Source organism: Centropristis striata, chromosome 2 (assembly GCF_030273125.1).
Source record: "Centropristis striata isolate RG_2023a ecotype Rhode Island chromosome 2, C.striata_1.0, whole genome shotgun sequence".
In the NCBI taxonomy this organism is placed as follows: domain Eukaryota; kingdom Metazoa; phylum Chordata; class Actinopteri; order Perciformes; family Serranidae; genus Centropristis; species Centropristis striata.
The window spans coordinates 37,695,649-37,710,199 of NC_081518.1; the positions used below are offsets into that span (position 1 = coordinate 37,695,649).

Genomic DNA, 14,551 nt, shown 5'->3' on the forward strand with positions numbered 1-14,551 from the left:
ATAAAATCAACAAGGTTTGAGATCATTTCAGGTCAATTTCAAAACAGAATAATTGTAGGATTTCAGAGTGTGTAGCATGCTTTGTTGTTAGCAGGCTGCAGTTTGTTTCGCAGATTTATATTGAACTTTTCCCTCAGAATTTGCTCTATTTCATCATCTGTTATATTTCTCATGTCAAAGACATCAACACCTTCCTCAGGTTTGTAGGTGACCTCACTGTAGGTCCAGCCAACCAGAGCTCTGAACCCTGTTGGTGTTTGCAAAGAGCAGATGGACTTATTTGTGAACCGTGTAGTAGGATCTGTCTGGAGTGTGTGGTTTGCCTCGAAGAAATGACTGGGGTCACGAGGAACCAAGGTGAAGCAGTGAAGCGGCTTTGTTTCCTTCCTGTCCACCAGACTTGATTTTACATCGTCTGGATTGAGAATCTCTATCTTTCTACTAGTCTTCTCCAGCACCCAGATGTCCCCCTTGTCAGTGAAACGAAAGATGGCTCCTGCCTGAGGTTGTTTTTTTCCACAGACGAGCTCCAGGGGCTCCCAAATTTGGGAAGACACCCCATAGCTGACATCTGCTATAAAAGTCTTTCCATCGATGACGACCTTGTTGATGAGATGAGTTTCAATGGGGTAAAACTCATTGAGGACATTGTTGAAAACTCTGGAGCCCAGCATCGTGGTGTCGTAGCCCATTTCTCTCAGCACCCAGCCAAAAAGGAAGTTGTTCTCAAGGCACCAGCCCCCACGGTCACTCCTCACTATCTTGTTGTAAATGACCTCTAGGTCCATGATGATCTTCTCACCACAGTGAATGCTGAGGTTTTCAAATGGAACTGACATGACATGCTGTTTGTGGATCAGCGTCAATGTTGCGAGATCCAGTTTATCAAAAGAGCCATGGAAACCAATTTTCTTGAAGTACTCCTCCAGATTCATGTTGTCTGTAAAATACATGACGATACATGAGTTTATCGGACCAATCTACCTGTTAGATATTTGCACTTAGTTTTGTGAAATCATTTCAAGGTTCTCAAAGCTTACAAAGCATTACGTCCTTCATGATTGAGAGGTTTTAATCATGATTCGGGACTTTCTAGTTTATTTGTATCCACTATGTGCATATCAATCACCATTTAATGCTTGTTTTTAGTTATCAAATACCTTAAATGTTAAATTCTTATAAAGTTTGACACTCAAAATCTGCAACAGACAATATGCAGCAAGTGAATAACCCTACCTTTATATAGATCGACTTTTTCAGCAGTTGTAATCGTGAGCGGTCTTCTGAGGACGCAGTATGTCTGCAGATGAAATGCAACTCAAGTCTGTGTTCGTGGAGAACTTTCTGGAGCTAGCGTCTCTAGCCAGTAATGCCTAACAGTGTTTGGTTAAGTAGATGATTTCCATAGGCCTTGTGTTAATCAGTGCTCCATGTGTTGCTTCACAGTTGCTTCACTATGGGAGTATAATGGGAACAGAACAGAACACAGCCCACATCTTGTTATAATGCGACTTTGTACTGACCCTCTTAAATACCTTTTTCAAGTTTTATGAGTGTTGGTCAGAGAAAAGGAAGCAATTTCATTATGTTTACCTAGGTAAAAAAAAGGATGAAACAGTAAAATAACGTTTTATTGTTTTAATAAGACACCCCCAGCAGTTGTCAAAACCAGGTGTACAAATGTAGTCAGATGAACAACACAATTAAAAAAATTAAAAAAAATAAAATAATGGCCTATGTTAAGACTTCCCTTTGTGACTTGACAGTAATCCTTCAAAATCAACCACAAAAATTGTGTTTTATATACATACAAGTTTATGAGCATAATATTTAAGCATGGGGATGATACATTGTTGAGTACACATAGTACAGACTAGAACTAGCATTTAACTCAAAGGTAAACAGATTATATGGGTATAATAAAGTTTAAAAAGTATAATTATGACATACATTGATTTTATGTAGATTTATTTGGATTTAAAATACATTTTTCTTTGGTTAATACATTCCTGCTCCTTGCATTAAGATACTTCGCTCATACACAGATACCAAAAGCAAAAAATCCAAAACATGTTGTCCACACACATGCCACAGCACTAATACAAATGCAGAATTTTCATTGTAAAGTCAAAGAAATCTTGGTTTTTCGTTTAGACAATAGACAATTTTTCAATAAAGTGTTCAGTCTGGTTGGTCATGAAATCAACACTGGTTGTGAGATCATTTCAGGTACATTTTTATAACAAATAAGTGTATGATTTCAGTGTATGTAGCATGTTTTCTTGCTTACAGGCTGCTGTTTGTTCTGCAGCTTTATATCTAACTTTTCCCTCAGAATTTGCTCGATCTCATCATCTCTTATGTTTCTCATGTCTAAGGCATCAACGCCTTCCTCAGGTTGTGTTAATCATTGCTACATGTCTTGCTCCACACTTGTTTCATTACAGAGTGCACAGGGCACAAACAGATAAACTATAATTATCCCACATGTCTTGTAGTTGGTATGATTTTGTACTGACACTATCAGAGTATAAATGCACTTGAGATTTCATTCTGTCAAAGCTATCATGCCTGTCAGTATGGCTTGGTTAACTTCCCAGGAGTTATTGATTAATTGGCTGTGAGATCATTCCTAGTCGATTCAAAACAAAATGTGTAGGATTTTAGAGTGAGTAGCATGTTTTGTTGTTAGCAGGCTGCAGTTTGTTCTGCAGCTTTATATTGAACTTTTCCCTCAGAATTTGCTCTATTTCATCATCTGTTATGTTTCTCATGTCAAAGACATCAACACCTTCCTCAGGTTTGTAGGTGACCTCACTGTAGGTCCAGCCAACCAGAGCTCTGAACCCTGTTGGTGTTTGCAAAGAGCAGATGGACTTATTGGTGAACAGTGAAGCAGGATCTGTCTGGAGTGTGTGGTTTTCCTCAAAGAAATGACTGGGGTCACGAGGAACCAAGGTGAAACCGTAGATGATATTTGTTTCCTTCCTGTCCACCAGACTTGATTTAGCAAAGTCTGGATTGAGAATCTCTGGCTTTCTACCAGTCTTCTCCAGCATCCAGATTTCCCCGTTGTCTATGAGGCGAAAGACACCTGCAGCCTGAGGTTGGTTCCTTCTGGAGACGAGCTCCAGGGGCTCCCAGATTTGGTATGACACCCCAAAGCTGACATCTGTTATATAAGACTTTCCATCGATGACGACCTTGTTGATGAGATGAGTGTCAGTTGGGTAAAACTCATTGCTGGGACTGTTGAAAACTCTGGAGCCCAGCATTGTGGTGTCATAGCCCATTTCTCTCAGCACCCAGCCAAACAGGAAGTTGTTCTCAAGGCACCAGCCCCCGCGGCCGCTCCTCACTATCTTGTTATAAATGATCTCAAGGTCCATGATGATCTTCTCACCACAGTGAATGCTGAGGTTTTCAAATGGAACTGACATGACATGCTGTTTGTGGATCAGCGTCAATGTTGCGAGATCCAGTTTATCAAAAGAGCCATGGAAACCAATTCTTTTAAAGTACTCCTCCAAATTAATTTTGCCTGTAAAATACAGAACATAAATAAAGTCGTTATTTGAAGCTTAAAGCCCTTGTGAAGTAGGCTGGGGCTAGATTATAATGCCCATGAATTTAAAGGACCCATCCACCAGTTACAAAATTGCACTTAATTCTTCTCTTGTCTTAAAGCTTCAAACAAAGTCAACTCGTCATTCATCTCAAAATGTTTTCTAAAAGTGCATTAAAAGGTTATCTGTATCTTTAAAAAAAATGATATATGATCCCTCAGATGTATGGTGGTTTGGATAAAAACCTCTGCTAAATGAAATAGTAATATTATAATACTCTAAAAGTCTAAAAGCAGCACTTAGCAATTTCATGCCAGTATTTGAGCAACAAATGGAGAAGTGCAACCTGGTTATTTTCTTAAGAGCTGTAAACTAAATGTGGTCCCAAAAATGACCAGATGGAACATCTGTTAGTTTATTGATTTAGTTGAATAACCACTAAAAGGTTTAAAAGACTTACCTTGAGAGTCTGACATAACTTTCAATAGACTGTTGTTGGAGTTCAGGGCTGATAGTAAAAAAAATGCTCGATGACCCAACTGGATTGGAAAAATAAGTTTCGTTCAATGAGTGTGTCAATTAAACACAAAAGTGAACTTCTTTAAAACTTATATAAATATTCTTAAGGTATGATATAGGCTGGGCTCGGCTACATAGCGGAAGTTTGATGTTGCTGGCAGATCGATCAAGCTAATATATTTCGGAAAAAGACATCCGATAATAACTTTCAAAACAAAAGCATCGTTGGCGAAATTATGCATACAATGAGAGTTTTAAGATCAGATGGATAACATCATACGTTATTTGACAATGACAATTAAACAATAGTTCATATTTGTGTATGATTTTCATTCCTGATTTTTAACTAAATCAGTTTCTAAGTATATAACTATTATACATGTCACGTTTACGTCGCCTCACTTCCTGTGTCACCCTGCGCCAAATCGACGCTTTTTGCGTAATTTACGTAACAAAACGCACGTACGGCATCGAATAAGGAAGTGCACACCGGTATTCCCTCAACTGTGGTGTGGAGAGAGAGAGTTTAACGAGTAATATTCAACAGATATTTTCTTCGTTTTCTACCCGGCGTATGTTAAGGTTGGTACCGACAGTGAATACATGAGCAAAAATAGTTTTCAGTGCAGGCTGTAGTAGATGTATTTTAACTGCTGTCTGTGCACGTTTCAGCACACTAACGCTACTTGTAGTGTGAAGCATGGGTAGCCCCTTAAGTAACTGCGGTAGCCTAGGTAATAGTGCATTCAGCTTATGAAATAAAATGTGTCATTACAATGGATCTCGGTGAACCTTTGCTTACAGAATGAAGGTTATCTAACCACAATTTAGCAACGTTTTTAGTTTTTCAGTAATTTGATGATTTAGGAAAATACAGTTGTGTGTACTTTTCTAAACTTACTTATCGTCACGCCTTACTAATTTTTTCAAGTTTTGCAGGAAACACAAAAAACGTAACATATGACATTTATTGATCATTTCGATCAAAAAGGATGTAACAAAGGATGGCTATTGGCATAGTAATAACACTGTGTGTAAATTATTATTTATTATTTATCAACTTATTAACTATTATTTATTAACTTAATAAATGACTTAGGCAATTTTTTTAACATTCCTTTGTGACTTAAGCAAGATATGGTAACGCTTTATTTTGAAGGTGTCTACATAAAAGTCACACAAGCCTGTCAGAAACATGACATGAAAAGTATCATGAGCATTAATGTTACTTCAAAGTGTCATTAATGTTCATGACACATCCCATGGCATGTTTATGACACGCTCATGTCACTCCTATGTAGACACCTTCAAAATAAAGTGTTACCATATCTTGCTTAAGTTACAAAGGCATGTTCAAAAAATTGCCTAAGTCACATTTTATTTTGACTTAGGCATAATAAATCTGCTTAAGTCACACACTTGACATAGGCCATTATCTTAAAGGGGTAAAATCACATGATCTGATCAACTGAGGATGTAGGTGATTTTACCATAGGTGGCCGGCATCATGAGGAGATGATTTAGGCAAAAAAACAATTTTGACAAAAAATGACGTAGGCGATTATTTTAACAGTGTGACGTTATAATATGTCTCTCTTTATTCCCTCTTTTATACACTCACAGATTCGCCCGATTGCAATGGAAACTAAACGTACAGACACGTTTTTGATAACTGGTGGATGTGGCTATGTTGGTTATCGGTAAGAACATTTAATATTCTTTATTACTCTAGAAAACAAATCAGTAAACTGTCAATAATGGTTTGAGTTGTCCTGTGCTGTCACTCTGCTTCTCCACAACAAGGTGGCGTTATCGCACCAGTTATCTCAGTGAGCTTGGCTCTCTAACGGCCACTGATCCGAGATTGATTTAAAAGTAGAAATGGATTCAATTATTGTATTATTTTCATAGACATTTTTATTCAGTTTAAATAGACATCGGTAAAGAAATGTATGCAGAGATTTATTCACATTTGATAACTTGTTTCCCCTACAGCCTGGCATGCTCCCTGCATAAAAAAGGAGCCAACATCATTCTGTTTGACACAGTCCCTCCAAACCAAAAAGTGCCAGAGGATATGTTGTTTATTCAAGGAGATATATCTGAATATGCACATGTTGAGAAGGCCGTTGCTGGTGTGGACTGTGTATTCCACATCGCCTCCTACGGCATGTCTGGCAGGGAGCAGCTGAACCGGCAGTTGATTGAGGCGGTGAATGTTCAAGGCACACAGAACGTCCTGAAGGCTTGCCTTGAGCACAGAGTTTCCAGGGTGGTTTACACCAGCACCTTCAACGTGGTGTTCGGAGGCCAAGTGATAGAGAATGGAGATGAAAGCCTACCTTATCTACCTCTGCATCTTCACCCCGACCACTACTCCAGAACCAAGTCGCTGGCTGAGATGGCAGTGCTAAAAGCTAACGGTACAGCACTGAAGGACGGGTCTGGGGTGCTGAGAAGCTGTGCACTGCGTCCAGCAGGGATCTACGGGCCTGGTGAGCAAAGGCACCTGCCCAGGATAGTTGGCTACATAGAGAAGGGGATCTTCAGGTTTGTTTATGGTGAACCCAGCAGCCTGGTGGAGTTTGTCCATGTGGACAACCTGGTGTCAGCACACGAGCTCGCTGCAGAGGCTCTGACCTCAGAGAAGCATCATCGCTCTGCTGGCCAGCCCTACTTTATCTCAGATGGCAGGCCTGTCAACAATTTTGAATTCTTCAGACCCCTGGTAGAGGGCTTGGGCTATCCTTTCCCCAACCTGCGTCTGCCTATCAATCTCATCTACTTTGTTGCCTTTCTCACTGAAATGATTCACCACCTCATCGGCCCCTTCTATAACTTCCAGCCACTGCTGACACGTACAGAGGTGTACAAGACTGGCGTGACGCATTACTTCAGCATGGCAAAAGCTAAGGCGGAGCTTAATTATGAGCCCCAGGAGTACAACCTGGATGAAGTTGTACAATGGTTCAGAAGCAGAGGCCACGGGAAAAAATTGCAGAGCTCCTTCCTCGGTCGATTGCTGCGAGACATCCTGTTTGTTTCTGCCTTTGTTGCTGTGGTTCTTTCTTTTCTCCCATTTGTTGGAAGTTGATGATTAGCTAAATGCCAATCAAGACTGGTTCATAACCAGGTTGTTTGCATGTGTTAATATCACAAGGTCAATGGACACATTTGATTAACAAATCAGTCAGTATTGCAAACAGTAACAAAAAAAAAGGGGGAAATAATCTTATAATCACTGTACCTTTATGTCTTAATATTTACATCCTATGGCTTTTGTAACTGTTACAAAATAAATGTGAAATTCTACCTATTTTTTCACAACAATAGATTTTGAAAAAGCATATCTCATACCTCATACATGTTTTAGTACTGTTTTGTGAAACTGTAATATAATAAAACAATGAACATTTTGAAAACTAATGAATAAATCCTTGAATGGCAAATGTGGCTTGTTTGATTTTCAACTGTGATTCAAGGTTTACATTTTTGTTTTGTTTTATTTTATTTATACAGATAAATAGTTTTCATGTTTGAGGACCCTAGATAAAGGTAATAATTAAGTTGCCAAGTTCATAACAGCTACAACATATCTGCTTTGACCTGCTGTCTTTTATGAAGGCTATCAATATCTCAGTAATAATAAAGTTAACAATGGCCTCCATTTGTGGTGATAGACAACCCTATATATCCACGGCTTTTTGATTCGTTTCCTCTTCTCACAGGCATACAGTTTGCATTTAGTTCAACTTAAAATTTAAATTAAAAAATATTTTTATGCAGAAAATAAAAATTAGAATCTTTTATTTTATTGTGTCTGATAAGTGGATGTCCTTTTAAACTCGTGTTTTGTTGCAGACAACATTTCTTAAAGATTCCCATAGGAACTTATAGTAACTGGGCATTATTAGAACATGCATTATGTACATTTGAGATAGGGCGACCTGAGAAAATCTATTTCTATCTTTATATCATCGGGCTAGAAAAGGTTGATAAACTTGAGTTTTAAATAGCTTTGCCCTCCATATTACCAACTGACTGCAGCTTATTCCTGGTGTAAAAGGAGTCGGACCAGGTGAGGCGTGCTTTGTGTGGTATTTTAGTCTGCCTGGGATGAATGCAGACGTCCCCTTCTCTCTAAACTATTCTCTTTTCAGAGCCGGCAGCCCCTTGCTGAGTTGGTCGCAATCATTGTTTCTCTGCAGCATTAACCACATTCCAGAGAGGCGCAGCGCATCCTGTCTTCATCCCCGCATTCCTTTTACGCAAACGAGTCCCCTGTGTAAAACGCTGTTTTATTTAGATTTTCTCTCGCTTGTTGAACCCAGACTTGCATAAAACGGATATTTGTGGCGTATCTGATTGTCCAGCCTACTTTGAATTGTGGCATATTGGCCGTAAGCGAAACTAGATGAAAAACCAACAAGGGGAAATTCCTCCGCGCAGCGCGCCATTGACTGTAAAGACCTTTCAACTTAACAAAAACTGAAGTTGACAAACGTATCCCTGTCGGCTGAAACTGTGAGAAAGAGTTTGTTTTTTCGGCGAAGGGGGCAAAGCAGAAGAAGACGATGCGGCACACGGTGGAGGTTTCTGAATACGTTGGTGGTTTTCGGTAAATGAGCGACGGCTGTACCGCGGCGTTTTGTTTTGATTTCCATGTGAAATGCAATTAGTGCTCCGCGGTGCTCGCTAGTTTGGCTCGCGGAGCGGAGCACACTCTGAACTTGTTTCTCGCCTCGGGAGCACAACATGGAGCACTACCAGGAAGATTTGGGACTCCGGGCCAGTAAATTGATGGAGGACCTTTCCTTGTATGATGCGTATAAGGACGGGATGTACAATGCGAGGAGAGACTTGGTGATTAACCCCGATTTGGACTTTTCGGCTCCGGCAGTAGCAGAGCATAAAAGTAAGCCAATGAATGGTACCTCTGTGCTTCACCAGCAGCATCACACAGTGGAGAATTTCACGTCTGGGAATAAAGTGTACAACGCGGCTCCAGTGCGCCCTGTGAATTGCAACCGGACCGTTCCTGTGGATTTTTGTGCCCCTCAAAGAGACGCGGTTTATACTGAGGAGGGCTGCTGCACCAAATCCGAAGTGGCTCTGCCGTGCTACACGGGAGCTTCCGAGAGGCACAGGAGATACTCTCTGGAGGTGCAGGGCCACAGGTACAGCACCGGCTCCGCCTTCGACGGCGTGCCCCTCAACAAGCCGGTGGCACTGCCTGGCAACAGGTGCAACAGTGTCTGCATTACCAGCAGCCACGACGGGAGGTATAACGCCACCAGTCCCCGGTCCAGCTTAGCATCCTCCCTGTCCTCACAAGAGCAGAGCAAGCACGCCAGCCCGAGGTCGAGCATCAGCAGCCCGCGCACTAGTTTGGTTGTACCGGGTCAGGACAGGTACACGAGCCCCAGGTCTAGTTTAGTGCACTGCGAGGGCAACAGTGTCCTCAGCCCCAGATCAAGCTATGCAAGCACCGCCAGCGACACGAGTAAACACTCCAGCCCCCGGGCCAGCCTCAACAGCTGTGACTGCTGCAGCAAGCCCAGCAGCAACCGCACCAGCGGCATCAGCATGGGCTACGACCAGAGGCACACCAGCCCCAGGTCGAGCACGGCGAGCCAGTACTCCTTCACTACCAGCCCGAGATCCAGTTATTCTGACTCACGGTACGGGCCCGTGGTCAACCATGATCTGGAGGGGGCGATTCTGCACGCAGCGCCGCTGGCGAGTCCTCGTTCGAGCATCTGCAGCCAGGACGGGAGCGCGAGACCGGGGACCACCGCAAACTGCGTGGTCAGTCCGCGGTCCAGCATCTCCAGTCACAGCTCCAGAAGTTCCCGCAGCTCCAGGGGGTCTATGAGCACCTACCCGGACCTGCAGCTGCCCTCACCCAGGTCATCCATGCTGGGCAGCAGTTTACATGAGGACACGCTGCTGCAGGAGTTTGGGGACTCCAATGGGATCCCAAGTCGCATCCATCTCCAGGGGCTCTCGGCGGTGCCGGAGCCCCAGCCGCAGTCAGCCCAGACTGCAGGGAATGTGGAGATGACCGCGGGGTCTCCATCATCATTTAGTTATGGGATGTCCACAAAAGCAGCTTCCTCAAGCCAGAGGTTTAAGCTCCCTTACCAGGTGACCCCCAGCCGAGAAAGTGGGCCGAGCCAGGCGGAGAGGCGGCTGGAGGCGCTCACCCTGGAGCTGGAAAAGGAGTTAGAGATGCACATGAAAAAGGAATACTTTGGTAGGTAATATTAATTGCAATTGAGTTTTGGTTTTTCAATACATGGACTTTGGTGTGATTGGAAACATCAGAACACACAAACAAAAATATGTGCTGCATATTCAGTTATAAAAGGCCTATAGTGAAGTCAAAGCTACGGAGATTTACACATAGCTCACTTTGACCCATCATTCATTATTTAAAACACAAACCTTCCCATATCAATGCTGTATTTGGTTTGGATGAAGGTTTGACTCTGTGGCCCTTAGAGCACCTGAGAGTTAAGAGAATCAAGCAAAGATACATATGTTATTTTTTTTTTTTAATCTAATAGTGATTTAGTTAAATGGGTTTCATTTGTTTGAGATTCTCATATGCTATGGATGGCTGATTGATGTAAACTAACTAATTTGCTCACACCAGCTCAGCTCCAGATCAGTCACACCAATGTGTTTTCCTCAGCCATAGTCTCTCCTCAGATGCCTGTGTAAGACACTGATGCACTGACCCTTATTTCTACTCTTACAGTGTCCTTGCACACATAAGTCTGTCATACCCCTACAATGTTGCTTTAATGAAAAACCTGCTTTCCTGTATAGATTGAACACTTTTACGTAAATCCAAAACAGTGGCCCCAAATTTCGGTTTTCAGCTGATAAGGGCAATGTTTTTCTTCATTAGTTTGTTTCACTCAGCAACAATCACTCAGCAATAATGAAATGTTATGCTTTGCCTTCTCAGTATGACAGCTCAGATGAATGCTTACTGGAGTGAAAAATAGTAACAATAGTGTTTTTTCTGCACAGGAAAGAGTTATTTATGGGTTGTCATCTCTTCAAGGTCTGTTTGCAACCTGCTAACGCTACATTACCACTAATAGGTCCCTCTGTGGTAGATAAGAGTGGCATTGCAGGGCAATACTAATTTCTGTCTTGGCAGAGCTAACATTTGCACAGCGCTGCACCTCGCTGAATGGAACCTTCTGTTCTGCCAGTGCAGACACCCTTCGGTCATTCAGGGCAGTGTGGTCTTCATTTGTTGAAAATGCAGTTATCCTCTGGAGGATGGAGGGTCGATTGTGGTTGGTGATTTGGTTTTAAGAATTGAACATTGTGGTGCATTTCTGTGATTAGGGACTGTGAGAGCAGATATAGTTGGTTCGCCAGCAGTAACACAGCCACAGAGAGCCTGCTGAGGAAGTGGCTGTCTACCTTTGAATTAGCAGCCAGACAAATGGCTGCAGCCAGAGAACAGTGGCTTGTTTTATAGCCAGTGCACTTGCTCAGAGTGAGGCTGAGACAGCTGTTGATTTGTTCCAGAGAAGCAGGTGAGAGCAGGAGGATGGGAGACAGGAGGAAGAAATGAAGGAGACAGCAGGGGGGAAGAGCAGGAGAGATAGTGGAGAGAGAAGCAAGAGCATGGAAATAGATAGAGACGGAGAGAGAAAGGAAAAGGAGGGAGAGAGAAGAATGCAGTCAGACGCTCCTCACTCCGAACCCAATAGAGACAGCCCTGTTTCCGTAGCGACAGTGGAGAAATTGACTGCCTGGGCTTTTTTTTTTTTTAGGGGGGTGCAGCACTGGCTGCCAGTGTCCCACACTGGCCAGCTCTGCTCTGCCGGCAGACCCTTGTGTGGCCTGTGTTTGTTGTGGTGCAGAAGGAGCTGTGAATCAACAGCTGGCCCGATACAGGCCTGCAATTGAAACAGCAGAGGGAGGCCCACCCCACCCCTTACTCCCCCCCCCCCCTCCTCCCCATCACCACCACCCCGCCCTGACTCCCCCGCGAAGCCCTTCATTAACCAGCCAGTGGGGAGTCGGGCAACACCAGACACTTGGCACACGATCTTGGCTGGCGGGCCAGACATAGTTGGTGGGGGTCAAGTCTGATCACCTGCCCAGAATTATAATGGCAGTAGTCATGCACATGTCTGACATACACACACACACACACACACAACGACACACTGCCTGTCCTCTCTATATACTGTACATGCACAAATTGTAGCGAACATAAAATTACATTTACACTTTTAAAAGGTCCTTCTTTAAGTTTATGCCTACCTTATGCTCTCATGTTAAATAATCAACTGAAAATCTCGCTCCTAAAATTATGCCATATTTTGAGGCAAATACTTCCATTTTCCAAGAACCATCACATTGTGTTGATTCTGGCGGGCCCTGTGGACAGAAGCGGTAGTGTTCCCACTGATGTAAAGATTTTGATATGGCTGTGTTGCATTGAAATCTAGTGAAAGAAAGATGTAAGTTACTTTCATATTTTCTTTTTTAAACACAGCTGTTTTTCACGATTCAGAGTAATGAGATAATGTACCTATTTGTGGCTATGTAAAATCAATAACCGTGACATGACAACAGTGAAACAAAGTAAAACTTTGTTTTAGTCACCAACATCTCTGCATACCTTAAATCGTTTCTCAGGGGATCCGATTCAGAGAGAGGCATTCAGAATAACAGATATAGAAATATCCAATCTTCTTGCTGCTAGTCCAAATGTAGGCCACATATAATTATCAGTGTCAGTCACCCTGTAATTGCCTTTACAGATTAAATCAAACACAACCTCCAGAATTGATCAAAACCCAACAGAATATCCACAAAGCGTCTGAGTGTCTGGAACTCTAAATATGTGAAGCAGCCACACTCAAAGCACGATGGGAAGTTAATTGCTTTCTTGTCGCTGTCTGCACCTGTGAGTGTTTGAAGTATATTGGAAGCAAAGCTTTCTTTTGTTGTGTGACCTGAGTATCTTTTACTATCTTATCTTTTTTATTTTTTTTTAGAATATTTGTCCCCATTGAGGTTTCACAGTTCCATGCTATTAAAGCAAAAGGAGCTGTGAAAGTGCACAAAGAGTGTACCGTGATTCATCATACAGTACCATGATTCACTGGTATTGGAAAACTACATGAACTGTTTCTGTGTGCAGTAACTGAATCACTTCTATGAGGCGTGCAGAGGTTGTAAAGCATTTGGCAGCATTTGGTTCCACAAACTACAAATCTACAATTCATTCCTCTATCAGTGTTACCTTTTCATTTCTTTGTTCGAAACTTTTCATGAAACCTGCTTACATTTTCGGAGATCGGCTTGATATTGAGCTGTAAGACGTCAAAGCCAAACCGAGCGGTTGTTAAAGTTTCATGAATCAGCCTGTGAAAACCTTCTTACAACTCACAGCACGTTCTGTGTTTTCAGTGATACATCAGAAACCAGAAAGCTTTACTTTGCACAATCTTCCACATTACATTTTCCTGGCTCAATATAATGTTTTTTTATACATATAGTGTACTCATCCCCAGTTGTTATTATCGGCCTGACAAACATAATAACACACCCACACTGAGCAGCGTGCTTCTGCTGCTGCTATCGAAAAACATTATGGCTGGATAGAGAAAACAGTGTTTAGCTCAAAGGTGCAGGAATGTATGTGCATCGTGCCGTTTTATTTTTAACCCCAGTGAATGCACAACATCCTGTCCTTGCCACATGGACATGTTATGAAATGGGCACATGAGGGATTCAGCATCCTGTTTTAAACGAATAACAAGAGGGCTTCAGAGATTTCCCCACTGCCCTGTAAACTGAGAACCACATCCTGACTTAGCATTTGTGTAGAACTCACAAATCACATGTTCATCGCATGTCACAAATTTTATGATGGATCTTTGTCCCTATTGACAGTTTTCAATCATTTCAGTTCTTTTGTTCCCTATTTTATTAAGGCAGCAAACATACAACAAGTTTAAGACACCTTTTGTGTATGAAATTAGTTATAATTGCATGCTGGGCTGAAATCAAAAGGATTTAAAATGCTAAAAATACAGTTAAAATTTGAAATAAATATCTTGAAAGCCTACAGCGGTAAGCTGTTTGTATACCTAAAAATGTAATGTTTGATACGGATAGTCAGCTCTGTAAAGCTTGGATTTTTGCTAAAGATCAAAAGGACAATTTTGTACACAGTTGTTTTGCACTTGGGCAAGACCAGAATTTTCCAGCATTTCTGTTAGTTCTCCACAAAAGGTGCATGTTACATCAATGTCTTTGTTGACATTCTGCAATAATGATTAGTCTGATAAAACCTGAGAATTATATTTAGGAAATCACTTTGTTTTGGTTAGTTAGAGACTCTTTTCCAACCTCTTTTATCGATAGGAGCCAATATTATAGAGCAGAGGATGGACTTATGATGTCTCCTCAAAAAAGTT

General features: G+C 41.9%; 3 protein-coding genes across 4 annotated transcripts in view; 2 read left to right on the plus strand and 1 right to left on the minus strand.

Annotated features, from left to right (window-relative positions):
• Positions 1-6: 6 nt before the first annotated feature.
• On the minus strand, positions 7-4,698 carry LOC131992943 (arylamine N-acetyltransferase, pineal gland isozyme NAT-10-like). Of its 2 annotated transcripts, none has more exons than XM_059358661.1 (2): positions 4,027-4,698; positions 7-940 (listed from the first exon to the last, which is right to left on the minus strand). In XM_059358661.1, exons 1-2 carry the CDS (start codon positions 4,040-4,042, stop codon positions 63-65), a joined length of 894 nt encoding a protein of 297 aa, XP_059214644.1. In that variant the 5' UTR covers positions 4,043-4,698; the 3' UTR covers positions 7-62. The 2 variants fall into 2 exon arrangements, with proteins under 2 accessions (XP_059214644.1, XP_059214640.1); XM_059358657.1 differs by lacking the exon at positions 7-940 and adding an exon at positions 1,592-3,541.
• On the plus strand, positions 4,558-7,673 carry sdr42e1 (short chain dehydrogenase/reductase family 42E, member 1). The gene is made up of 3 exons (XM_059358648.1): positions 4,558-4,667; positions 5,709-5,785; positions 6,081-7,673. Exons 2-3 carry the CDS (start codon positions 5,724-5,726, stop codon positions 7,177-7,179), a joined length of 1,161 nt encoding a protein of 386 aa, XP_059214631.1. The 5' UTR covers positions 4,558-4,667; positions 5,709-5,723; the 3' UTR covers positions 7,180-7,673.
• A 735-nt stretch (positions 7,674-8,408) lies between these two features.
• Positions 8,409-14,551, plus strand: part of wtip (WT1 interacting protein) — a 36,667-nt gene continuing 30,524 nt past the window's right edge. The window contains exon 1 of the mRNA XM_059350977.1: positions 8,409-10,341. Coding sequence (XP_059206960.1) covers positions 8,841-10,341 — 1,501 coding nt within the window. The 5' untranslated portion in view covers positions 8,409-8,840. The remainder of the gene's footprint in view (positions 10,342-14,551) is intronic.